Below are 27,903 nucleotides of genomic sequence, written 5' to 3'. Positions count from 1 at the left end.
TTTTGCCTTAACCGTTTGCGTCGGGTAGCCCAGCGGCCCGATGCATTTTAAGTTTGCGAAGATTTTTTTCATTAATAGATAAAAACATTTCACATATGTTTTGGGACATAAACTGAAACAGTGTATAATGAGGAAGCCTAACTAGTGTGTACTGCTGGCCCTCGCCTTCTTCGCTACGAAAAAAGAACACTCTGTCACCCAAACTAGAAAAAAAAAACTAGAGGGTTCTATGCGTCCCAGTTCTTGGCTGCGACAGAAACCTACAATAGTTACTTTAATTGGCATTCGTTATTTTCGTTGTAAATAAAGAACACCGTAGAAGTTACAGCTGATTGTCTCATTGTCTTCGTCGAAGTCGATGCTGTGGTAGTGCCTGCAGCGGGATAAGTCGTCGAACACCCTAACGCTCACGTCGCCTTCACCTTCATAGAGAAAGTGCAACAGGCATCTAACCACTAGGTTGTGGACGCGGGCAAACTTCTTAAAGCCAGAATCAAGGTACATGGGGCTTTGCCCGTCAAACATAACCTTGACAAGCCACCAGCAAAAGCCACACACTAGTAGAAAACAGGCCTTTCGTCCAGATTTTTAGTCTCGGACGTGCCCTAGGCCGGGACTAATGGCCCAGAAACGTCGCCCCGTAGTCAAAATCCTGCGCCTGCCGCTGCTGCTCGAGATGTGACCAAGTCTAGAATTTGACTAAAGATTAAGTGTACTTAGTGTTAAAATGGTCCAAATGTGAGAGTAACGAGTCAAACAATTAGAAAAATAAAAATAGAAAAAAAGAAAAACAATTTTGGAAAATAATTCGTTAGTCTCGGTTGGGCTTACGAGCCGGAACTAAAGGTCCACCAGCCTAAAGGCCATTTGTCCCGGCTAGTAATCGGATCGGGACTAAAGAGTTCACGTTTAGTCCCGCCTAGCTAGTCCTGGTTGGCGAACTAGGACTAAAAAATTTTACGGACCAGGACAGAAAGGCCTATCTTCAGTAGTGATAACTGGCTTCCCTCGGGTACACACCGGCCAGCAATGCATTCCACAAGCTTGTCTGAGAGTTCTTTTTTGCCAAAAAAAAAAGTGACCTCGATGATGGGAACGGCGAACTCAAAATACCTACCGTGCTTGCATTCCGACTCCACAGGCGAGGGGGAGCGTGCAATCAATGCAGATCCAGCACGACTGCCCTTACCCTACCCCGGCCACGGCGACCGGTCCGCAACCGCAGCCCCCTAGGAGGCTAGGACGGGTGCTCCTATTCCCCGCTTTAAGCGGCAATTCTGGGAGTTACGCGTAAGGCTCTACCTAATGGGCTCGGCCCATATTCGAAAGCACTGGTTCTTCTCTTTCCTTTACTACTTCTTCTGCTCACATGGATTTAGCATGAACGACACTACAACTGGACATGGGTGCGACACTACAGTCATTTTTCAGGTTTCTTTTAAATGGTGTAAAGTCAGCTTAAGAGTTTTTAACCGTGATTTTTTTTTTCAAATGCCACGAAACATTTTTACGTTGTTAAAAATATTGGTGAACATTATTTTAAATGCATGAATTATTTTTCAACCATCTGAACGACTTTCTTCCAATCACATGAACATTTTTCCAAACCAGTGACCTCTTTATTTTGAATTTGTGATCTTACTTTCCTCAATCCCGTGAACATTATTTTGAAACTAGAGATTTTTTAATTTGTTATCATACTTTTTCTGACCTCCTGAACAATATTTGAACCTAGTATACATTTTTTTTGTATCCTTAAATATAATTTTTTGAAACTTCTGAATACTTTTATTTGATATGTGAATAGTTTTTAAAACCGTGAATAACTTTTTTTTAACATGTGAACATTTTTTGGACCGCGAATCTTTTTAAAATCCGAGAACATACTTTGTTATTTGGACGATATCGTAGTATGAACATTTTTTCAATATGAACATTTATGTTATTTGGAAGAAAAAAAGTCAATATGAACATTTTTTCTATGAACGATTTTTCAATATGAACAAATATATTATTTGAACGATTTTTCAATATGAACAATTATATTATTTGAACGGTTTTTCAGTATGAACAATTATATTATTTGAACAATTTTTTAAATTAATATTATATTTATTATAAAAGGAGACGAAATAATTAAAAAAAGTGAAGAAAAGGAAAAAATAGGAAAAAAATAGGAAGAAAAATTCAAAACTAGGAAAAGCAGGGAAACACGCCGGAAAACTAAAACAGAAAACCATTGGGCGAAGCCTCCTACAGGGAAAAAAAAAAGCGAAAAGGAAAAAGGAAGAAAACAGGCGAGCCATCGCGAGGTCACAACATCGTGCCATCCGGTGAAGCAGAATCGAGCGCGTTGAGAACGAAACAAAATGGGCCAGGCCCATAGAGCGACAGGGTATGCGGCTCGTGCGATCGCGCCCGCATTAAGCGATGAATAGGAATTGCCGGCTAGGACCGACCCTGAAGCCCCTAGGACCAGCTGCTAAGTTCCCGGCATGGGCTTTGTCTTCAGGCACCAGCCCAAGGCCCGTCTGACCCTGTGTGACTGGTCACATAGCACCTAGCTGATTTTGTGATAATTTGCTTTTCCGTAAATCAGGTTGGAGATTGAAGCAGGATAGAGCAGCCTGAAGATGAGATCTTCAAGAATCAAGACTGGTTGGTAGATTTGCCCCCCACTGAGCCTAGCGATTTCCATTCAAGGATCTCGCCAAGGGCAGTGAACAAGACTACAATACGCTGGTTACAGGTTTGTGACAACACTAAGAGCATCTTCAACAAATTGTCACAGAGAAGCGAAATTCAGTTTCACCAGTCCAAACAGTTCGTTAAAAACACACTAGGTCCAACCATGAAAGCGTTCCAACCAGTACCGCTACTAGTTTGGTTTTCAAGTATCAGGACGAGATTAGTTTAGAAAAAGCGTTCCGAGAGGAAGAGGAAAGCGGCCAAGCCATTTAGAAGTCGCATAAGCCACTAGCCGGATGGCCTCGCATGGAGCTTTGAGGCAGGGTACCCACTCCACTCTTCCTGCAGCTCCGTTCCTCCTACCCCCTTCGATAACGTGGAAAGAAAGATGGTTTCAGAGAAATGAAAAGGATGAAATATATAAGACCATGGTTACAAAGATAAAAAAAAGACAATGGTTACCGTGCATTCGCATTCAACGTTGTTTCTTATACCTGTTCCTACACCCGCTCGAAAGTTCGTCTGTTGGTAGCAGATTGTTAGCTCGTGTAAGAAAAAACAATCTAAAAAAGAACAGGGGTTATCATCATCCCTGTTGATCCGGAGCTTCTTTTTATCTACAGAACATGCATACCTTCACAGATGGTGGAATCTGAAGATGACATTCCCTTGCTGTGAGTTGGGGGTGAGATTAACCTGACATTCTGAGCACACAGCAGGATTAACTTCTTACTGTTGTTGACCCTGACTTTCACAAAGGATGAACTACAAATATAAGCTTTGCATTTAAAGTTACCTTCACATCTTCATCTTGTCTGAAATTTTCAACCTTATTGTGGCCAGATATCTTCTCGGCAACTGTGATCACAGCAACTTCTAGTTCTTCCTCTGGAATATCACAATTCCCATTGAAAGGTTCCATATGGCAAAACCTGAAATTTCACAACATGAACACTTCAGATCTGTCAAAAAGGTTTTATGTGTGGTGTATAAACTTAACTGGATCAAGATATTAATTATTGAAATTCCTGTTCTGAAGCACCATACTTGTGGTGATACAAGCCTACTTAGAAAATAACTTAATTTGTCACCGAATAAGTTTACCTGTGCGAATACTATTTTGGTGACAAATACTAAATTTAATGCTAACATGAAAGATCATCCAGTAAACCGAAAAGTAAGCATAGTAATCCCAGCATCTTTCAGTCAACGTTCCAAAACTCTATGTACAAGGAATAGTGTTGCTCCCGTGAGCGTTCAGAGTATGACATTCTATGGTAAAAAGTTTATGTTTTAAACTCAGGATTTTCTAAGTTACTTTAAGTTAAAGTTGCTATGATATTCAAAGGATTTGGATATAATTGATTTTGAACAGTTACTGCCAGTTTACCAGATATCACATGAGGCCAGGGAAACCATTCGAGCAAGAACTTAAACCCTGGTCACAGTAGCTAAGGTGTACTTGAACACAATTATTAGAATGTTAGTCATTGCATTTCGTCAACTAAAAGGATCTTTAGGGCATCTCCAGCGGCGTGACGCAAACGGACGCTGAGACCGTTTTCGTCCGCCGTGACCGGAAATGCGTCTGGGGCCTGCTCCAGCGGGGCGACGCAAAGTGACCGGCCCGTCCGCAGAGACGCAAACCTGGCCCAAATATGCGCCAGGTTTGCGTCTCCGCGGACGCGCCGAACGTCCTCCATTTCTTACCCGGTCCCGCAAGTCAGGGACAGCGAAATCGACCGCTTCGATTTGCTTCTTTTTCCCCTTGTTTGCTGCCCTAGTGCGACGCCACCACCCCAACCCCACCCGCCGCCGTCCCGCCGCAGCGCCGCAGTACTCGCCGTCGGCTCCGTTGTCGCCGCGCGGGAGAGCAGGATCGTACTCGGGCTTGGCTCCGTCGCGTACCTGCCGGCTGTTTTGGGGCCAAACGTTGCCGGTTGCGCCGTCCGGCCTCGCCGCCCACGACCTGTTCGGTCAATTGCGTCAGTAGGTTTCTTACTCGTGTTTTCGGCGCTATTGTGCGCGGTCATTGATCCGCAGCTCGTACCCACGCAGATGGACATGTGGCAGATGTTGAACAAGTTCCGCGCGGAGGTCGTTGACTCCTCTTCCGACGAGGAGTCCGATCAGTCGACCCAAACATTGGCAACTACTGCGGCCTCTATGATTCACGATTTCACCTCAAACCTGGGGCCGGAGCACCGGGGCTCTGTGAAGGGGCGCTCCAAAAACCTACCGCGCAACAGAGTGGCAGGGCAGGCCCGCCTCCACAAGGACTACTTCCACCTCACCAATCCGGTGTTCCCGGAAAAAGTGTTCCGGCGCCGGTACAGGATGTCAAGGGACTTGTTCTTGGTCATTCTACGGGGCGTCAGAAACTATGACCCCTACTTCCAATGCAGGCCCGATGCAACAGGTGCGCTAGGCTTCACCTCGTACCAAAAACGGATCTGATTGAGCATCAGTGGATGTTGTGGGTATACTTCATAGGTGTACCATCGACAGTGCCTAGATCCGGCAAGCCCGGGTGGCCCACAGACGGTGATGAGGCATGTGGCCCATCGGGCGGCCCAGTTGCTGTTGATCATGAAGGAAGAAGTCCAGTCCAGGATCAGCAGGCCGGATCCGCACCGACATAGGAGTGACCCGGATCCATGGAGGCCCATGAGGAACCCGGATCCAGGACGACGTGTATGGAAGGCGGATCCGTGACGTGCACGGCAAGATATTGTACCGTAGTTAGGCTATCTGTAATCCGGCTAGGACTCTCCGTGTAAACCCTAGATCCGTGCGCCTTTATAAGCCGGATCCCGGGAGCCCTAGAGGCACAACCACAACTCATTGTAACAACGCGAAAGCGCCCGGATAATTCCGGACAAGCAGCGAGTAGGCCCCGTCATCGTGCGGGTGTTCCGAAGCCGGGTAACTCGTGTACCACCGTCCCGTGTGCACTCCGCCCTATGGCCCCTACTTCTTCTCCCCTCGTGAGGATCCCTCCTCCGAGGCACCGTCGATTAGGCAACGACGCTTGGCGCCCACCGTGGGGCCTGCGGCGTCCGGAGGCCGGAACCGGGAGGGTTCCGCCATGGGAAGCTATGACGACACCATCGCCGTGGGGCGTGTCCTTTACGCCGGAAATCTGCCGATCGTCCCTCCGGATGAGTGTTGGATTCCGGCTAAAACCGACCCCGTCAAGCTCTCCATCGTCCCGCTTGGCGGCATACACATCTTCATCGGGGAAACCGTCGATTCCGACGGAAACCCACCGGTAAGTAGCGCCGACGCGACCGCCGCCGAGCGGGACGCGAGCCGCGAAGATCCGATCCGAGACGCCGGAACTTCCTAGCGAAGATTCCGCCTTAGATCGGGAAAAATCAAAACCCACCCAATCCGCCCCCGAGCAGGAAGTAACGGTGGAAGACCAATGCAGATCCGCCCGGGTCTCCCAGGTGTTAGAGAAGCAAAGGTGTCACTTCGTACACTTCTTGGCCCATACCGCCGGAACCGCCCCCCATGAAGTCGGAGCTGGTCCCGTGCAGGATGAGGCCCCGGAAAACAACGCTCGCTCCGGATCGGCAGGAGGCCGTCGGAGAAAGCGAGACTCCGGCCGAAGAATCGATTTTGGGTAATCCGAGCCCAATTTCCGGAGACTCCCCGTCCATGGAATCCGATGACTTCGTCCGCAAGCTAGGGGAATATGGTTTCAGCGACCAGCCCGAAGTCGACTCCGCCCAGCCCTAAGCGTGTACTTGCAACCGTAGCGGCGCTTGGAGAAGACGGATCCGAAGCGGCGGACACTCAATCCGACCCCCGACCATCTCGCCATGGATCTCCGATGTCGCGGGAACGGCCCCGTAGGGATCCTTCCTCGGAGAGCCTCCCGTCGCTCGAAGAGATAGTTGCACAAGCACGCATGGATTTGGTCGCAAAGTCGGACGTCCTCAACAAGCCAATAACTCCCGGCGATGCCGCAGATCCGGAGGCTTTAGAGGCCACCGGAAAGGAGATGCCGGCCACAGCCAAAAAGTTTGCCAACACCGCAGCCGCTATATTGGATGAGAGGGAAGAAGCCGCACTGATCATGGATCGCTTTGAAAGACAGGATCGCGAAGTCACCGCAACGCTCGAGCAAGTCAAGAGTATGAGAGCGGAGTGGGAGGTGAAAATGACCTACGCACAGGCGGAGGCCGATAGAATCGTCAGAGAAGCAATCCCTCCCCGCGAGATCAACTTCGCAACCCCCGCCGAACAGCAGCCGCTCGCTACCCCAAAGGACAACCTCGGCAAGAGCTGCAGAAATTCTGAAGAAAAGTGACGAGGAGGTTGACATCAACTACTTGCGCACGCTCGTCGCTTCAGCGGTTAAACAGCAGAGCAAGGCAGATACTTCGCGCAAGTTGGAATCCAACCCGGAGCATTGCGTCTCCACCGCGCAGAAGGACGCCCGCAACAATCGCCAGCGAGATGACGAGTCGCGAACCGGATCCTCGGAACGCGTAAGGAAAGCCAGGGAACACCCAAATCCGATCCCCGTACCGTCAAAGACGCCTCCGTCAGATCCGAGAAAGGGAAAGGATGCAATGTACTCCGGACGAGACAAGTACCGCAACGCCTCTCCTCCGCCTAATGGTTACCCGCGTCCCCCTCGTCGTCGCAGTCCAGCCGGAAACACCAGGCCTCAAGGGCATGGTGGAATTATTATCCGCGACATCGTGATGCCTTCCGGAAACCGGAACAGGGAGCGCACGCCGGAGCCTCGCCGGAATCAGAACAATGATCGTGAGCCCGAGCCGAGGAGGAGCCGGAATGAGGAGCGCGACCCGGAGCCCCGCCGGAGCCGGAACGACCAGGGCAGCCAGCGTCATGGCGAAGGCAGCCGCAGGAGCCGGAGCCAGCACCGGGAGGGCCGGGGAGAATCTGCGAGCGGAAGCGAAGGTCGGATCGGCCCCCTCGCGAGTCTCCCTCACCACCACCTAGCGGTGGCGGCGGAGGTGGAGGCGGAGGCGGTGGCCGGAGATCTCGCTCTCGCTCGCAGTCCCCCCGACACGGCTCGCGCGACGCGCGGGAACGCCTCAACGAATACAGAACTGACTACATCGGACCGAAGTGCTTTGGCAGGATGATTCGAGAGGAACCAAAGCCAAGGAGCTCCCTCAAGCTACCCGGAAACCCGAAGCATTATGATGGCACCGAAAGGCCGGATACCCGGATTGAGGATTACTACAATGCCGTAACCTTCGCCGGAGGAACCCCTAATATCGCCCGCCGCATGCTCCAGCTTGTACCTTGTAGGACCAGCCCGGATCCGGCTCGGCGACCTCGAGAAAAACTCCATCTTTTGCCGGTTCGACCCGAAGACCGCTTTTGAGAAACACTTCAGGGGCACCTACAAAAGACCCGCCACAGCAAGCGACTTACAAGCTTGTATCCAGAAGAAGGGAGAAACCTCAAGAAACTTCCTCACACGATGGTTGGCATGCAGGAACGAGTGCGAAAACGTCGATCACACCACTGCCATGTACGCCTTTATTGGTGGACTGCAGAGAGGAGGACTGCTGAGGCATAAGCTTACATGTTTGGCTAACGCCAACAAACTGACTTTGGATGAGATGATCTCCATTGCCGGTGATCACACCGCCGCCGATGACGACGCGAGCGGTGATATCGCAGCTACAGACAATCCCCCGCACCAGACAAAAGAAGAACCGTGATAACGGTAACAACAGCGGCCACAAACGCAAAAACCCTGATGACCAGAAGAGTGGTGGATCCGACATGGTCGCCATGGCATTCCAACGCGGAGGCTCAGGAGGCGGAAGAGGACGCGGCCGTGGAGGCGGAGCCGGCAGGGGTCGACAGCATACCTCCGAGGTCACTGCTGGCGGATCCCGCGCTCCGCAAACATACGAGGAGTACGGAGACATGCCCTGCCTGGCCCACTTGGATCCGGCTACAGGGAAGTCCACTCACACCAACCGCAACTGCAAGTGGGTCAACGACCTCAAGAACGACCCGGAGGCAGGATACAAGCGAGCCCGGAAGCACCGCCCACGCGGCAAAGGAGGCAAGGGCAAGAACAAGGACAAGGAGGATGACAGTTCCGAGGCGATGGACGAGGATGATAACTCGCCGGATCCCAAAGCCGGATCCGCAGGTAAATCCAACCCCTTCGAGAAAAAGAGCGTGGGGGCTTACCACACCTTCCTCGGAACCCCAACGATCCGCGCTACAAAATCAGCTACCCGGATCCCGAACGCCACAGCTTCCGGCCGTGCCGCAGTATGTCAGGTGGTCGGAAGTTCCGTGCACATTTGACAGGGAGGATCATCCCTCCATTGTGCCAAAAGAATTCTACGCCTTGGTTGTGAGTCCTCGCATAGACGGGTATGACTTCTCCAAGTGCCTCATGGATGGTGGGGCCAGCTTGAACATCATGTACCTGGAGACTCTGGAGCGGATGAACCTCACCAAGGAACAGCTCAAACACAGCACCACTGAGTTTCACGGCGTGGTTCCGGGTAAGAAGGCGAACTCCCTTGGCAGCATCACACTTCCCGTGTCTTTCGGCGATGTTCATAATTTCCGCGAAGAGAAGATCACGTTCGAAGTTGTGCCCTTCAAGAGCTCCTACCATGTCATCTTCGGCAGGCCCACCTACCACAAGTTCCACGCAAGGGCGTGCTATATCTACAACAAGCTCAAGATGTCGGGTCCCAATGGTATGATCACCATAACCGGAGACTACAAGAAGGCTCATGAGTGCGAGTTGGGCGAAGCCGCCTTCGCAGAGTCTGTCATATCCGGAGAAGAGCCGAAAGGCTACGGGGCCGCGGTGGATCCGACCGAGATGCAAACCACCAAGAAGCGAGATCTCCGAACGTAAAAATTCCTTCGGGGCCGCGATTGAGACCAAGAAAGTCGGCTTCAAGGAAGATGACCCTAGCAAGCAAGTCTCGATCGGAGCCAACATGGACCCCAAATAGGAAAGCGCGCTCGTCGAGTTCCTCCGCGCTAACATGGATATCTTCGCATGGCAACCTTCCGACATGTCCGGAGTACCTAGGGAACTCGCCGAGCACTACCTCAACATAAATCCGGGGCTAAACCGAGTGAAGCAAGCTATGCGACGCTTTGGAGATAAGAAGCGCCGCGCCATAGGAATGGAACTAGCAAAGTTACTAGAAGCAGGTTTTGTAATAGAAGTTATCCACACCGATTGGGTCGCGAATCCCGTCCTTGTACCCAAAAAGAACACCGAAATACTAAGAATGTGCATCGATTACTCCGGCTTGAACAAACATTGCCCGAAGGATCCGTTTCCCCTGCCGCGCATTGACCAAGTCATTGATTCGACGGCGGGCGGAACTTCTGTGTTTTCTTGATGCGTATTCCGGGTATCATCGGATCCGGATGAAGGAATCCGACCAAAAGGCGACTTCATTCATTACCCCGTTTGGCACTTACTCGCTATGTTACTATGCCTTTTGGTTTGAAAAACGCAGGTGCCACCTACCAACGTACGATGCAGCGATGCCTGAAGGACCAAATCGGCCGGAACGTGCACGCCTACGTCGACGACATCGCGGTCATGACCCGGAAAGGATCCGACTTGATCGGCGACCTCACGTAAACCTTTGAGAATCTCCGTCGGTACAAGATGATGTTGAATCCGCTGAAGTGCGTCTTTGGCGTGCCAGCCGGAAAACTCCTTGGCTTCATAGTCTCTCACAGAGGCATTGAGGTTAACCCGGAAAAAATCAAGGCAATCCTGTGTATCAAACGGCCAACTTGTCTCAAAGATGTGCAACGACTAACTGGTTGTGTCGCAGCAATCGGTAGGTTTGTTAGCCGTCTTGGCGAGAAGGCGCTACCTCCGTACAAGTTGTCTGAAGAAAACAGACAAATTTGTCTGGGACGACGCAGCCGACGCAGCTCTTCGAGGGTTGAAGGAAATACTTACCTCCCCACCTATCCTGGCAGCCCCAGCAGAGTCAGAGCCAATGCTCCTTTATCTGGCGGCTACCAACAAAGTCATCAGCCTCGTCATCGTGGTGGAGCGAAAGGAAGAAGGTCATGAATATGACGTCCAAAGACCTGTCTACTACATAAGCGAGGTGCTGACGGAGTCAAAGCAAAGATACCCTCACTTTCGAAGCTAGCTTATGGAGTTTTCCTAGGCAGCCGGAAGCCGAGACACTACTTTCAAGAGCACCCAAGAATGAGTTGTGAGCAAAGCTCCGCCGTCAACAATTCTCAACAACGCTGACGCAACAGGACGGACAGCTAAATGGGGCATCGAATTATCCGCCTTCGACATCGCTTACAAGCCAAGGACTGCGGTCAAATCCCAAGTTTTGGCAGATTTCGTTGCAGATTGGACAGAAGCTCCGGATGAAAGTCTGGAGCCGGAACCAGAAACATGGGTCATGCACTTCGACGGATCCAAGCAGCATCAAGGCTCAGGAGCCGGAGTCACCCTGAAGTCCCCTACCGGAGAAGAACTGCAGTATGTCCTGCAGATCCACTTCGAAGCTACAAATAACATGGCGGAATACGAGGCTCTACTTCACGGACTGCGCATCGCTAAGGAAATAGGGATCAAGCACATAATTTGTTGCGGAGATTCCGACCTGGTGGCACAGCAAGTAGCCGGAACTCGGAACGCCGTAAATTCCGTCATGGCGGCCTACAGAGACGAAGTTGACGAGATCGCCAAGAGCTTCCTCGGATACGAAGTCAAGTACGTCGAAGAGACGACAATACAGCTGCGGACATGCTATCCAAGCTCGGATCCGGCAGAAAGCCAATTCCGCCCGGAATTTACCTAGAGCATCTCCGGATACCCTCGGTGAAGGGCGCTAACCCGGAAAACCCGAAGTGGCGGTGTCTCCGGCTAAAGAGGTATTGGCTACCATTCCGGCTTGGACACAGCCTTTCCTGGACTACCTCATCGATCAGAAGTTGCCGGAGGACGAGGTCCTCGCGCGCCAGATCCTCAGACGAGCACGATCCTACACAATTGTCGATGGACAGCTCTACAAACGAAGCGCAACAGGGGTATTTCTCAAATGCGTCTCCAATCAAGATGGCATTGAAATCCTCAGAGAGATCCACGCAGGGGACTGCGGGCATCATGCCGCTCCCGTGTCGCTCGTTGCAAAAGCTTTTCGGCTAGGCTTTTATTGGCTCACGCCTAAAGAAGATGCCGATAAGATAGTCAAGACCTGCCGAGGTTGTCGGTACTACGCTACTCAACCAAACGCTCCAGCCCAAGAGCTGAAGACCATACCTATCACCCGGCCATTTGCGGTCCGGGGGCTCGATATGGTTGGTAAGTTAAAAAGATCATCTCCCGGTGGTTGTGAATACCTCCCGGTCGCCGTTGACAAATTCAGCAAGTGGATCGAGGCCAAGCCAGTGAGAAAAGCCGACGGTGCTACGGCACTAAAATTTGTCATCAGCCTCGTATTGAGATTCGGCATCCCACACAGCATAATCACAGATAATGGCACAAACTTCGCTCAGGGAGAATTGAAGAATTATTGTGAGACAATGGGGATTCGATTGGACCTTGCATCTGTGGCTCACCCACAATCCAATGGTCAAGTTGAAAGAGCTAACGGTCTAATATTATCGGAATCAAGCCACGCCTTGAAGAACCGCCGCGACGAGCAGCTGGAGCTTGGGCCGACGAACTAGACGCTGTCTTGTGGAGTTTGCGAACTACCCCTAACGAGTCAACAGGGTTTACCCCTTTCTTCCCGGTATACGGATCCGAAGCCGTGATTCCCTCCGACATCATCCATGATTCACCGCGAGTTTCCGCCTATAACGATGAAACAGCTCGACGAGGCCGGACAGCCTATCCGTGGACCTCGATCGAAGAAGCTCGGAACCTAGCCGACCAGCGCTCCGCCATCTACCAGCGAAGCTCCGACGCTATCACAGTCGTCGAGTTCGGAAACGCTCCTTCATGGCCGGAGACCTGGTCCTCCGCCTTCGACAGGTGAAAGACCATAAGCTGCAATCTCCATGGGAAGGACCCTTTGTCGTTAGCAAAGTGCTTCATAACGGATCGTATTACCTTGTCGATTTCCGCGAGCCGAGGGATAGACCCGCTAACCGGCGCCGGAAACGCAAGCGTGAGGATCCGGATGACATCTACGATGAAACAGATCGCCCTTGGAATATAGCACAGCTACGTCCTTTCTACACTTAGCATATTTTTCCGAGTTACAAACTCTGTAATAGTTACACATGATCAATGAAATAAAGCTTATGGTTCACTCTTTGAGTCTTTTACCTCCTTTACTTGTTCATTTTAGATCGTGTATGTTTTTTCCGACTAAAACCGCAGAGCTGGATGTTTTCCGCCTAGGCGTGTATAAAAGTTGTGATTTCTAAAATCGTCCTTTAGGACGTAAGCTTAAGTTTTCTCGATTAAGTTGTTATCCGTTGCGAACTCGTGGATTCCTAGTAGCGATTTCCGGCACCTATGCCTGGGGGCTTGTTTCCGCGGTTATGGACGGATTGCCATTGGGCTTCGTCGCCGCTGGCGAGCATCTCCGGCTAGGTTTTCCGGCTCGTGGAAGGTCAAGCGGGTAAGCCGGAAAATAACGAGATCAGCACTTGCTTTCCGACATAAAACGAAACATGCACATAATATTAAACGGATAGCAGGATAAGTGTTTCCGCCCCATGCATAATCGTTTCGTTCCTAGCTACTTAAGAATTTAAAGTCTTATTACAAACCCTCGCCGGGGCCAAAATGATGCAACTTGTTTCATTGTTTCAAACAGGAACTCTACTCGGAGTCCTCCTCTTCGATCTGCCGGTAGCCGGAGCCGTCATCACCGTCACCGGATCCGGCTTCGCAGTCGTTTCCAGAGTTTCCTCCGAATGCTCGCTCGCTGGACCCGGATCCTTCCCCATAAAACTCGGCTCGCTTGCTCCCTCCTCTCGCATCGGAAAAACCTTCGGGCAGGTTGTGCTTGTTGTACCGTAACGAGTGATCCACTCGCCCGACAAACAGCTCTTCATAGCCTTCGGCTTCCGCGAGGAGGGCGCTCATGTCGGAACTCTCGGGGCTCCGCGTGCAACTTGCGCCGAGGTTGAGTGAGGGGAAGAAAGCCTTGCAGGTGGCCGGGACCAAGGAGGCGGCTCCGCGCGCCGAAGATTTCTGCCAGTCCTTGATGAACTCCGGCACTGTCGCATAAGATTGGTCATTGTATCGATGACCGAGGTTTTGGCCTTCTTTAGCGACGGAGCCGTGGCGATTCCGCGACAGGCTCCAAACAGCCGCATCAATTGAGTTCCGCGCTTCCTCGTATGCCTCCGTCCTCGTCGGGTTTGAATCTTTTGTCCACTCAAAGCCAAGGCTTGCCGTGGAAGAAAGAGGTTCGGTTCCGTCAGAGAAAACATGCAAGATGGTCGGAGCAACGACGCGGAAAAATGCTTACGGAAGATAAGCTTGTCAATGGCTTCCGCCTCCGTTTCCAGGGCTTTGTTCTTGGCAATTGTGGAGATCACGCGGCCTTGGCTCTTCTCCAGCTTGTCAATCAGCTCCGCCTTCTCGCGGGTATGCTTCTCGGAGAGCTCCCTCCTCGCTTCAGTCTCTTTGCTTGAGGATTCTTTCATAAAGTTTTGGAGGGACTCGTTCTCCGCCTCAAGCACCTTGACCTTGGCGGAAAGCTCATCAAGCGTGGAGCGCTTAGCAGTTTCTTCTGAAGGCAGACAAGTTGCACATATTATGTATCATGAACTATGACAGCACAAAAAGAGAAAGACCCGAATCTCGTACCTTTCAGGCGGGTCTCCAGCAGCTGGATAGCCTTTTGGCTATTTTCCGCGTTCTGGCGCAGCCCCTCGATCTCCGCGATCTGCTCAAGCACATGGATGCGCAAATCTTCGTGCAATTTCCGTGTGGTCTGTCAGCAGCAGGGAGTTAGCCGGATATTTAAAATCTTGGGGGCTAGCGAGGAATTCAGTGAGATATAAAAAATTTTAAATTTCCGTCTAAAGTACATTCTGGGAAAGCATCGGATAATACACGTTACACGGAACTATATCACCCAATGCTTGGGGGCTAGTATTACCAGCGCACTTCCCTGTGCTTGGCGAAAAAATCCTTCAAGTCTTTCTCCAGTTCCGCGAGATCTCGCGTCTCCTCGTCCGGCTTCCCCCATACCTTGTTCAGCATCTCGGAAACCTCCGCGTGACGCTGTGCAAGGGTAAGTTTTTGGATGGACGGAGTTGGCTCGAGGCTGACTCGGGTCGCATTGGTAACTTGGAGGAGCTTGACCTTTTGCTCTTGTTCTTCATTAGTAGGTCCCGCAAAAGCGGAACTTGGTTGATCTGGTGGAGGAATGGGTGTGGAGGTCCCCTGGGTGGAGTCGCCATGGTGGGCAGGGTCTTCAGGAAGATCATCAAGGTCAATGATGTCCTTCGGATCCGGCTTGCCGGCGGATGAAGCCTTGGGCGGAACTTCCACCTCAGGAGTAATGGGGAAAGAAGCCGGAGATGGTTTGGCCTTCTTCTTGATGACCCTTGGGGCCTTGGGAGGCTGGCTTCCGGAACTTCAGGAAAAACATAAAAGCATAAGTACGAGTTTGAGCGAAAAAACCAGAACTTGGATCTCGGAAGTAAACGTTTACCCGGAAGGCTTGAAAAAGTGCTGGATGGCAGGCTGCCCCTTGTTGCTGGTATTGATCAGCGCGAGGCGCTTCTTTTCCGCCTCGGCTTTCCGAGTAGCCGCGATGCTCGAGTGTTTCGCGGGGGCGTTTCGCCGGGGGGCTGGAAGGGGCTGGCCTTTTCCTCTTCGCGGGACGGCCGGCTTCGGGAGCTTCCGCCTCCGATGCGGCTTCTGGATCCGGGTTACCGGTGGATGGGACTCGGAGGAGATTTCCGAGTTCATTCTCCCCAAGCGCTTCGAGCTAATGCAAAGATAAACACTTAGACAAAGTTTGAAGAAAAACAATAAACCAAGTCCAGATGGCGTACCGCGGTTCCGGATCCCTCCGTGTGGATGTCTTTGTTGCATACGTGAACATGGAGTTCACGTGGGATTTTGAGGAGGAGCCGGATCCTCTTATCAATAGCGTCGGCGGACAGATTATCTTTTGTGGCGCGCATTGAATCTTCGCGCCCTGTGTATTCAAACATCAGGCGGTCCCTGTGTTGGAGCGGCTGGATCCGCTTGGTAAACCAGGAGAGGGTTAAATCCTTCCCTGTGAGCCCCTCCTCCGTGAGCTTGCAGATCCGCCTTACTGCGCGGTTTAGCTGAGGCGAGTCGGAGAGGTGGGGGCACTGTGTCCATGCCGGAGTTTCATTGGCGGGGCTGTTCTTGAATGTTGGAAGTTTTTTGTCGCTCGCCGGGTCGGAGACGTCCTTCAGGTAGAAGAAACCTCCGGACCAGTACCTCGCGGATTCATGGCGATCGGTGTGGGGGTAGACGCGACCCGGGCGGAGGAGGAAAGTGATGGATCCGCAAGTTGGCAATTCGGAAGTTTGGCGGATCTTCTCTTTCTTGACAGTAAAGAAATATTGGAACAAGGGAAGCTCTGAGTTACCCGGAGGTGGCCTTCGCAGAGAGCGACGTGGTTGCTGATGGCGAGCACGCTATTCGGAGATATGTTGTGGGGTTGGAGTCCATACGTCTTCAGAATCTCCCGGAAGAAATCCGAAGGCGGGAATGAAAATCCACGCTCCACCAGTGCCTTCGTCAGCACCATCTCGTCGTCCCTTGGAGCCGGAGTTGGTTCATCTGGAACTGACCTCCAGCTTCCGGGTTGCAGGAAGCCTTCCGACTCGAGATTCTTCAATTCCATCTCGGTGGTGGTGCAGGGCCACCACTTCCCCTTAGCTTCGGAGTCGCGTTTCCGAGCTTTTGATTTTTTGGCAGCCTCTTCCGTTTGCTCGCTCCGATCGGCCCGCCCCGGAGGTTTTCTCCGGGTGAGCGGAGGTTCCCTCAGTCTCCTTGCCGGAATCTTTTGAAGGATCCAGCCTGACGGGAACAAAGGGAGGAGGGGCGGAGGAGATTGGCGTCGCCATTATCGGTTCCGAGTTTGGAGGCGGAGTCGTTGAAGACATCTGAAGAAAAAGGTTGGCGGAAACTTTCCTTAGTCGGATCCCACTTCGTCTTCCCCAAGTTCATCCCTACCAACTACGACGCGAAGTTTGAGCTCGAGGACGTACCGTAATGGCGCGTGCGGTGGTCGGAGTCGCCGGCGGGAGGTTTTCTGCGCGGTGGTTCGCCGGAGTTAAGAACACGAAGAACACTGCGGCGGAGGGCTCACTCCGGCGATGTTCCGGCGATTTTCCGGCGGGTTCCGGCGCGGCGGAGGAGAGGCTCAACGAGCGGCGCTCGGAAGAGAGGTGAGAAGGGGGTGAATGAGGGGTAAAGGGGTCGACGGCTGGTATTTATAGGCTGAGGGAATGAGATTCGTGTTCCGCATCTTGTGGTCGGAACGCAAGCGTCGCGCCGTTGGATGTGTGACACGTGTCCCAAACCCTAGCGGTAAAAATGGCTAGAGATAAGTTACCGCGCGAATCGCGCAAAAATGGCGCCAGAATTGGCGGAACCGTTTGAGTCTTTTAAGATTCCGGGTAATTGCGTGAAGATAAGTTGTCTCTCATTCGAGCAGGGAGTAACCCGGAGATGTTCTTTTGAACGTCGATGGATGAAGTCCCGCGGGGTGGGAGCATTTTCCGGCTATAAGTTGGAAAAAAGAAGAAAATGCAAAGTTGGAGCTCTTCAAGTTTCTCCGCGTTACCAACGTTTGCCGGAGATTATAATGAACCGAGCAAGGCGGAAACTGCAGGCGAAACTCGGAGAACTACGGGGGCTACTGTTGTGGGTATACTTCATAGGTGTACCATCGACAGGTGCCTAGATCCGGCAAGCCCGGGTGGCCCACGAGACGGTGATGAGGCATGTGGCCCATCGGGCGGCCCAGTCTGTCGTTGATCATGAAGGAAGAAGTCCGAGCCCGAGATCGGCAGGCCGGATCCGCACCGACATAGGAGTGACCCGGATCCATGGAGGCCCATGAGGAACCCGGATCCAGGACGACGTGTATGGAAGGCGGATCCGTGACGTGCACGGCAAGATATTGTACCGTAGTTAGGCTATCTGTAATCCGGCTAGGACTCTCCGTGTAAACCCTAGATCCGTGCGCCTTTATAAGCCGGATCCCGGGAGCCCTAGAGGCACAACCACAACTCATTGTAACAACGCGAAAGCGCCCGGATAATTCCGGACAAGCGAGCAGTAGGCCCTGTCATCGTGCAGGTGTTCCGAAGCTGGGTAACTCGTGTACCACCGTCCCGTGTGCACTCCGCCCTATGGCCCCTACTTCTTCTCCCCCTCGTGAGGATCCCTCCTCCGAGGCACCGTCGATTAGGCAACGACAGTGGACATTGGCTGGCCATGAAGATCATGCCTAGAGAAATATTATCTTATTTTCATGTAGACTTTTAAAAATTTAAATGTAATAACTATGACTTCCTTGAATTCCTTATTTTGTTGTTTGGAAACTTCATAATTGATGCAAACGCGGAAATGCGTCGAGCCGCTGGAGCCACCCCTAGGTGCAAACGGACGCGCGGACAAAAACGGTCTGTCCCGCGTCCGCCGCGTGACGCAAACGGACATTTCGGACGTCCAAAATGCGTCGCGCCGCTGGAGATGCCCTTATGATAAAAAAGAGTATGACTGCATACAAACCAGTCAAGTGGTAGGGATGCTGTATTGAAGCCCTGGTTCAGCTTTCTGCATTTACGACAGCTGCGGCACTGCACCACGTCATCAACAGCCTTGATGACCTCACCCCCTTTTCTCTGGATAAAGAAAGTTAACTAGAGTGAATGATGCATGAAATGAGTAAACACAACCCTGTAGAATATTATGGAACAATAGGAAAGGTAAAAATGAGAACTTAGGTCTTGTATAAGATCAACATTTAGCTTCTTTGAGACAAAATGAAACAAGGATTGAAGTGCAACTTAGTTACTGCTGACAGTAAACCCTGATAGCATCATTACATATCTGTAAATAGATTCATTTATATTTACCGTAGTAAATACAAAACACGTGTATTTTCTACAGATGTAAATAGATGTAACCTATGTAGTACAATGTTATCATCTATGAATATCATGTTGTTCTTGTGTTTTGAAACGCAAAAAAGATCATAATGAACTTCATCATAAGATATGGGTAACATATTTTCCAATATATATTAAATCATACATCCATACCAATTCAAGATTGTCAAAATTTGTATTCCAGTATTCATCTGTTTTTCTACCGAGCCACTCCTCCAGTTTGGCATACATTTCACAATCTTGAAACCCTTGTTTGCTATTAAGAACCCAAGTATTACCATCCTCATCATCCTGTAAACAAATCAGGAGTTTCGATGCCAGGGACACAAGGGTAAGACAATAGGAAAAGAGAACAGCATAGAATAATAATAACAAACCATACAATGAGGTCAGTAATATCTGCAACTCCTATTATTCCACGACCTGTGACAGCATTGTGCTTTTGACCTCCAACTCGTTTGTAAGACTGGGAAGAACACAAACCGAAGTTACAAAAAATAATACATAACAAAGGGTGCAAACAGCTTTGCTGGAACAAAAGGAGCATATACTGCCTGTGATGTACAACTAAAGCTCAATTAATTCCTGCAAATAGTTGCTAGTTGTTACATTTGATAGAAAACTCTCTACTCGTACGCACGCACACACACACACAGGTAAGTCACTTGTTAAGTTGTTATTGATTTGTACTGCAATATCTGAAGCTCATACACTGTGTATGTACATATATAGAGGATACAGTCAGTACAGTGGTAAAACGGTTTGGGCAGCAAACCTGGCGAAGTTGGAATTCGTTACTGGCACATTCAACGTTTCCATGCCCAGAAAAATGGGGCTAAATTCGTTCTCCATCTCTACCATAGCAAGTAATGGAAGAAATATATTTTTGTAATCTATATTTAATGTGTGCATGGGATGACCAGCTAATTCTGATGTGGAACAGTCAAGAAGTAACGATGTGTAATATAGCTAATGAAAGTGCACAAGTTTGTGTGATTTAATACAATAACAACTAATCCCACCTCTATCAGACGGCCGTGCCAATACAAGAAAACTCCACAGTTCACTCTACCCCATTCTACATCACTCCTACCCAGAGTCAGATGAATGGTTCTTCCCATAATTTCATCAGATATAAGAGATTTCTTATGAAGGCTGTTTTCCAAATAACAGGTTATAACCTGGAAAAAATAAGAACATGGACACATAAATATGACATGTAACAACACAAATATATATATATGTCATATGCGTATTTACCGGAGACCCTTGGACAGTGACTTTCATCTGAGGATTCAGGAATATAACTTCTAGATAAGCTTTAAGCGAATAGTCCAACGGTACCTTGTAGGATATGATTGAATCAGTGCTAGTGATCATCGAAATAACGAAATTAAGAATTACTGCCACTAACGCTCTGACAAAAAATTGCTAGTTTTCAAATTAAAAGTCATGCATGACATTTTAGTACTACAAGTGTGAAGGGTATGTCACTGATATAATTTTAAGGACAATGTGCAGAAACATAAAGTGCACCTATGCTTCTAGTTGCATGGCAACCATTAGAATGATACACTTCTGGTTGATAAATCTGAAAGGTTATTTGATGTCTGAAAGAAAAGTAACAAATCAAATGTTGATGAGAAGTTACATACATTGCTACTTGTTTGTCCTGGACGTGATCTAACTCTTTTTGAACGGATTAATATGTCTCTGTTATCATGGCCTACAGGATTTTCATCGGTCTTCTCTGAGTTCCACTGCAAGGTGTATTCTTTACCCCATCTATCTAAATTCCATATGAAAATCTGTGTGCCAGTACCCTCTTCACCAAATAAGCAAACCTTTTCTCCAATGACATACTCATTAAACGGAGAATAATCCTTAATAGCATTCAGGTTATATTCCGCAGCAGCTTCAGACTGGACATTCAAATCAAATTCCATGTATTGCCCTTTCTTGCAATATGCCACCACAGGGATCTCAAGATTCTATAGCAAATCATACTATTATTACATATTTATATTCTTAACATGCCAATATACAAAGAATGAAGGGGGTATGCAGAACCATGCTTACAGTTTTACTTTCATTGAAGGACTGGGATAGGAAGGACATTGATCTAGAAGTTGAAGTTTGGGTAAGCACAAGTGCATCTTTCCCAAGTTTCATAGCACCAGTCTACAAAACCGCAAACTGCTTATTGCTTTTGCAGTTAAAATTTTCAAATTCCTAGTCATACAGGACAGGAATGATCAAAGGTAAAGCAACCTGGAGCATGGCACTTGCATCGTACAAAAAAACCTACGAAAGGATACTAAGAGACAACTGTAGCATTTCCATAATATGCTTGCATAAAACAAACAAAAAAATGATGCATGTGATGCCCTCATTTACCCTGTAGCATTACCCATCTAAGTAGTGCATAATCGTCTGAGGTAAATAAAAATGTTCCTTTATCACACTCAGGCAGGTCTCAGTCACACATTTCAAATAAATCAGAAAAAATCGAGATATCAAAATATATAAAAGGCCATTAATAACACGGATCACAGTGATGGTCAGTAAAATAAAGTATAAGAGTGTGAGACATTAGAAAATATCTTCACACATTTGTTTACCTTAAATCCAATTCCAAACCTCCCAATTTGATCCTGGCGGTGCTCATTTGGTCTGTCGTGGCCAAATAAGACCATTTTCATCATTTGATGATAGGTCATTCCATGGCCACTATCGAATACACATAGGACAGGAACTTTCCCCCCTGCTTTCTTTGAAAACATAGATTGGATGGAAATATCCAACCTTCCGGAATAAGGAAAATAAAAAGAATGAATCAGTTAGTGCAATCAAATAAACTCTAGATAGTCTTCAAAAGATGTCAAAGATACTAGCTCGGTGGGGATTTATTTAGAAATTGTATGCTACAGGTCACATTATGTGAAAACTACAACCAGCTTGAAGCTCCTAAAACCATATACCACTAAAAGCAGGATCTGATGTAACAAATTCACCAGGAGAGAAGCAAAATGCATGGTTAAAATTAGTGCTTAACTTTCCGTGCAGTCAATTTTTTACCCTACCCTTTTATTCTACTAGCTTTGGAAATATTACTGAATAACAAGTTCAAATTTTTTTTATATGTATTATCGTTATGTTTTATCGCTAGAACTAATATTATCTAAACTAAATAAAATAACATAATGGAGCTGAACTCACACCGATGAAGTTAAACTGGGCCTAAAAATGGTTTACAAATTACACAAACAATCAACTTTCTGATTATAGCACCTTGAAGAAATGGATGTACCTGGATGCACTAGCATCTCTAGAGTTATCAATGAGCTCTGCTATTGCTCCAAAGATCCACCCAGCATGTGTCTGACTGAGTGTTCTTAAATAACTAGGGCTTGTTTTCACAAAATTGCTTGCAAGGGTAGATGTTTTATTCTTCACTGCTGGATCTAAAACTCTAGGACCATCTTCAATAGAATCGCATGTTGAAGATTCCGGAACAAATCTATGGAGTTTGTGTAAAGACTGCATCTCCTTTGTATGTCGTATGTTATCACAAGTCTCCTCACTTGTGTTGGATCTCCCTGGCGGGGCAGAAGATAAGCGTCAATAAGCAAACAATTAAAATCTCCAAAATCTAATATGATGATGCAAAACTTCAGTTTCAAAATGGATATAACTACCGTCAAGTAAAGACCAGACCTTTAATATAATCCCCCTCCCTCCCGTGTATATTCCTCCTTGTATGTACTTCATTTTCAATAAATCTTACTATCAGGGCCGCTTCTGCCGTTTTAAGTTTTTTAAAAGAGAGGTGAAGATCTAGACGAACAAAGTAAAAGAAAAAAGAAAACAGCAAACATGACTCTAAGGAGATGACGTGATGTCACCAACATACATAAACTGCCAGTTTAGAGATGTCTTGCCAATAGTCAATGAGCTTCCCACTATGAAATAAGGGAACAATACAGCAGGCTGGCTAAAATATACCGGTGCAGAGAATTAATAATGAATTACCTCACAATGCAATGCTTTTAAAAAGTAACAGAAAAATTCTCACCAGATTTCCCTTCCATCTTTCTGCAGACTCCAGGATCTTTCAGTACGGTCTCATAGAAGACCTCCGCATAGTAAGAGTGAGATTCAGGAGCAAGAATGTGGAAGGTGATAGACCTGAACTCAACAACACCGGCCTAAAAAACACAAGAGAAGAACAAGGGCCCTGGCATTACAAACAGCAAAATGGAGCTACTAGAATGTGGTATTAGAAATTACAACATACTTCCCAGAAACCCTTCTCGGACCTAATTTAGTTGATTCAAAACTAAGAATTCCTACAACACTAGGCATCTCTCTCCCCCACCATTAATTTATACTTCTTGATTCATGTGTGTCTGTTACATCAAACCATGTCTGACACTTGAAGCTAGCCACGACCTGCCATAAGATCTCATAGGACAGTAACTAGATGGCCCAATTCTCCCACAGTTTTGTTTTCTTGGAAGGGTGACTTAAAGATATAACATGTAGTAACTATAAATATGCATACACTGGAGATAATATTTACCTTCTTGTTTTCACGAAGGAAACGCATAAATATGCCCCATTCTTTTGCCTGGTAATCATTTTCTGGATCAGGATGTAGTGAAAACTTGAGGAAATCATTCTGCTGGTACTGATCCATCCGCATGAACTTCATAATCGGCCAAACAAAGGGACTATAAAAGGAAATCATAAATTACTCTGACTATACACCACTGGACAAAATAAAACAAGCATGCATATAAATGCAAAAAATAACACACGGAATGCTTCCATAATTTTGCCAATCAAAGATCAAAATAAGGTTGCATAATAAGACGGAGGATGCTTATTTTACCAATAATCTGCTGTTCTGTAACCAATGAACAAAAGATTTGAGTAATCTAATGTTTAGGTGAAGTGGTATGATTAAGAACATTTTTTTTGCTTTTTTTTAGCTTGGCCCGCCCGTAAATTTCTTTGTAGCTCTGCCACTGTGTAATAGCATCTTATATTATGGGATGGAGAGAGTATCATTGTATTAACCAAGAGCGCAACGATATTTATTTATAACACCAATCAAAAGCACAACCAGTACGGTATAAACTAAATCCAGTGCTGGGCACCCGTATGATACAGAAAAAAATTATCTACAGAAAAACAATTTTGGTCAAAAACTATATGTAGTTATCACTCTAGAATTGACGGGTGAATAAAAATCAACATACATTGTGATGCGATTGGGAACGTCATAAACTTTGGTCCGGCAGATGTTCTTATTATCTCTTGCCAGCAATACATCAGTGAAGCCACAACCTACCATAAACAAATAATAATTGAGGCAAATATTCTGCAATAAATATTGTAGCATATGATATATTCAAGAAAAAAATACAAAGGAGCAAACAACAGTCATCAAAAGATAAGGTATATGTGTTGAGTAATTTCGCAAAAAAATATATCAGTGTTAAGTTCATGCTAAGAAAAAACTCGATGCATATGTTAACATTATCGGATTGATATAGTGGCGGAGCCAGCAAACGTGAACACTGGGGAGGGGGGAGGCAAATGACTGATGAGTGATAATATTGATGAAAAGGGACAAGTCTTCCTATTCTTCACAAAATCAGTAGAAGTTTTATTGGAAATACATATTGTAAGGTACAATATCTACAGATGTAATGCTAAATTAAGGTGAGCTTTGCAGATTCTCGCCCACCTATATGCACTTGCGTGAGGTGTTTAGACTATCGAAATTAAGGTGAGCTTTGCCATGGACTAAGTTTCAGTGCTAAACAGGTTGGCATGTTGCAAATTCCTCTTAATATTTGAAAGGACCAGGTCAATAAAATAGACTATTTGTTCGATTATAATGACAGCACACACACATTCATATCATACCTTGTTCGCTGCATGGTGGCTGATTCAAGTCAATTGCTTTATCCCTGCATCTGGTTGTGTTCACCTCCTATAAACAGTAAAATCCATCAACCGGGCGTAATTTTATTTCAAAAGCACATACTTCCAAACTAAATCAGGCCTATTACCCTGAAAGAGGTATAGTGTTCTTAAAGTTGAAGAAGAACAATGTGAATCTAAAATATAGGTAGGCAAGACATGCACGAAATATGAACATACTTGTGGAAATTCAGAAGTGATAACAGACCATCGGACAAACCAACATATGCAAGAAATACATAATCTAACCTCAAATTGCCTCCATAAAAGACAATAAGGAACAAATACTTAGTGGCAAAGGGGGGTTGATGTGCTTTACACTAGTTGTTTCTGTTCTTGTCTAGAAGCCCTCCATATGAGCCCTCAAAGATTGGGGGTTGTGGGTTGATGTGCTTAGAATTTCTTTCTTGCGGAACCGCAAGACTCGGGTTTGGGGTTGATCAGGTAATGGATTCCATTTAGAAAGTATGTCCTGGCCAGATCCCACTTTCTTTAATCGAGCGGGCAAGGGATCGCAAACATCTTTTCTTTTCAGAGAAAAGGTTTTCAAAAGATATCCCGAAGGGGTCTTAGGTAAGGTAAGGAGTGACAGCTCTATTCAATAAGCTGGCTCTTTAAGGGAAGATAGGGCATCTCCTAAATAAAATGTGGAAGTTTGGTGCCCTTATTTATTACCCAGAGGGTGATTATACGATTATCCTTATTCCTTGTGAAGCAGCCCACAAAGATCAGCTCGCATAGGCCAAGCCTCCCCTCAAAGGTTGAAAACTCAAGAAGCAAATGAGAAGCAATGAAATGCATGTCAGTTTCTTGGACGCGGTCTCTCGGAGATGCTCATAGGGGTAGGGTGTACGTGCGTGCGTTTATAGGTGTGAGTGTATGTGCGTATATGTGAGCGTCTACGTCTGTACTGTGTTTCGCAAAAAAAAAAGGACCATCCATCAAAACCCAGACAAAAGATCGATAACTCCAAAATGCGTGTCTGCATAATATGCTGAAGAAAATGATACGCAAAGGCCTCAAACAAGGGCATTAGTTTTTAGGAGACAGGACATGAATACGACCTTCTCACACAACTAACGATATTTCTCAAGGGCACAAGAATAAGATAGGAATTTATGTGCAAAACGGTGAACTGAAAACACAGGAATTTTATAAACTTCGGCCTTTGGTTCGCAGTAATAGGAAAAACACAAGAATCCTAATAAGCATGATCAAATCATAGTCAAATCAGATGAAAAGGTATAACTAAGATGTTACTATGCCACTGAAGACCTCAGTCTCATTCTTCGTGCATCATATTTTGAAAAGGAGGTCCAAGTGGATTATAAAATTGGCTCTTTGATTTGCAGGATTCTAGAAACGCATGAATACGAAAAACGCATGATTACAATGTCATGTCCACTCCAATCCTAGAGGACTTCATATTCACCAAAGTTTGTTTGATTTCGTCACAAAAAACAAAGAATTCCGAAAAAGATGTTCGAGTGGATGTTGGATTTTAGTTACGAAAAGAAATCTATGGGAGACAATCTTACAAATCAAACAACCACCATAGGAAAGTTCCTAAGGATTTGAATCCTCCAAAGTTGCTATGCAAATCCTGTGAATCAAAGATGCCCTGGATCAAAGGGATTTTTCTTTGCTTCATTCCTTTAAATCAAACCGATGAATAATGACACTATAGAAAAATTCCTGTTCCTATGGTATTCCTCCACTTCTCCTTCGAACCAAAGAGGCCCTAAAGATGTTTTTCTTAGTTCCTCAGAAAATTCATTGAGCTCAAGGAGGAAAAAAATACTACCCACTCATCCTCAGGAAAAAATAAGGCATGTGATTTTGCAATCTTTATTTAATCAAATAAGGTCTGCAAGAATACATAAGAAATAAACTCCATTGAACATTATAAAAATCATCCGGATGCCAGCGAGGGCTCTTCTTTTTCACAACAAACTTCACCGAATCTCCAATTTACTGGTGATTTGAGTGGTTCTGTAGGTAAAAAAAGACAGGATCCGTAGGGGCCAAAACACAAGGAAATACCAAATAATCAGCTGCGGCAGAGGATAAGAGCACCAGAGATGGTCAGACCCATGGGAGAAACCTGGCTCACTCTGGCTGGCGGGCTGCACCACACGAGGGCTGCGCCGTAGGAAGGAGCCGCGCGCTCGCTACACAGCACCGACGCCACCTGCTCGCCCCCGCGCCATTGCGGCGGCCCTCCGGAACACTCGAGGGTACGAAGATGGCGAAGGTTCGCAGTGGAAAATGTTGGGGTAATGGTTGGGGCACCGGTGCAAGGGAAGCAACCGCGCCATCCGGGGTTAGAAGAAGGATGCACGCTAGCACAGGAAGTACGAGTAGGAAGGAAGAAGAAACAAGATGGCCATCGGATCGGAAAATCCAATGACCCAAAACCTCGAACTGCGATTTCAGGTAAATCACAATGGCAAACAAATAAAAAAACTAGACGGCGCCTTTGAGAATCTACAAATGCTCCAACAGATTATCGAGAAACCAAGCTCGCCGATGGCATCTCTCTTCAGTTTGAAGTAGTCGATCTCCCTCAAATTCTCGACTATCTTGAGGAAGAGCTTCCTACTCATTCGGAAACGACGGCGGAATGCGGCATCGCCGTGCAATGGATCGTTGGCGAAGTAGTCGGCGTAGAGCATGCAGTAGCCTTCCATCATCTCCCTTGGCTTGCTCTTGCGATGCCCCGGCGCGGATCCACCAATGATCGGCTTGTCCTCCTCGACGATCATGGCAAAGAGGGAGATGAGGATCGCCAGATGTTCGTCGTCTCCAACGGCATCCCTGGTAGCCGCCGCGACAGCGAGCTCCTCGTCCATGAGCGTGGCCATGACGTCCTCGCCGTCCGAGTCCATCGCCTTGGCAAATAGCCGAACACCTCGCGTGCAAGGTGGGAGCGTGGTGGGGATGGAGGTAGCAGTGGTGGCGGGAGCGGGTGAACGGCGACGATGGGAAGGGGCGGCGAGGTGGCGAGGTGTAATAACCCAGATTTTAAGAGCAAATTATTTTTATATAATCCGGGAGAGGGCTGACCTAAGTTGGGTTTATTTTGGATCGTTGGTCATGTAATTCCAGCGACTG

General features: G+C 47.6%; 1 protein-coding gene across 1 annotated transcript; it reads right to left on the bottom strand.

The window, feature by feature from the left end:
* Positions 1–227: 227 nt before the first annotated feature.
* On the bottom strand, positions 228–27,677 carry LOC124648322. Its single transcript, XM_047188108.1, has 15 exons — positions 27,308–27,677; positions 24,060–24,147; positions 23,378–23,528; positions 22,871–23,003; positions 22,106–22,394; positions 21,417–21,600; positions 20,875–20,976; positions 20,451–20,786; positions 20,056–20,139; positions 19,178–19,261; positions 18,941–19,086; positions 3,485–3,620; positions 3,323–3,392; positions 327–422; positions 228–247 (listed from the first exon to the last, which is right to left on the bottom strand). Exons 1-15 carry the CDS (start codon positions 27,675–27,677, stop codon positions 228–230), a joined length of 2,289 nt encoding a protein of 762 aa, XP_047044064.1.
* Between the last annotated feature and the right edge of the window lie 226 nt (positions 27,678–27,903).

Source organism: Lolium rigidum, chromosome 4, assembly GCF_022539505.1.
Source record: "Lolium rigidum isolate FL_2022 chromosome 4, APGP_CSIRO_Lrig_0.1, whole genome shotgun sequence".
Taxonomy (NCBI): domain Eukaryota; kingdom Viridiplantae; phylum Streptophyta; class Magnoliopsida; order Poales; family Poaceae; genus Lolium; species Lolium rigidum.
Note: the sequence above shows the minus strand (reverse complement) of the source record. Positions and strands in the feature narration are given on the sequence as shown.

Bases quoted from the DNA above. Each gene is read 5' to 3' on its own strand.
- LOC124648322 (XM_047188108.1), bottom strand. From the start codon at position 27,677: ATGGACTCGGACGGCGAGGACGTCATGGCCACGCTCATGGACGAGGAG. The intron at 20,977-21,416 runs GTAAACAAATGT...GCGGTTTTGTAG, and splicing joins GGTTTGGAATTGGATTTAAG to ACTGGTGCTATGAAACTTGG. The intron at 3,393-3,484 runs GTAACTTTAAAT...CTGTGTGCTCAG, and splicing joins GACAAGATGAAGATGTGAAG to AATGTCAGGTTAATCTCACC.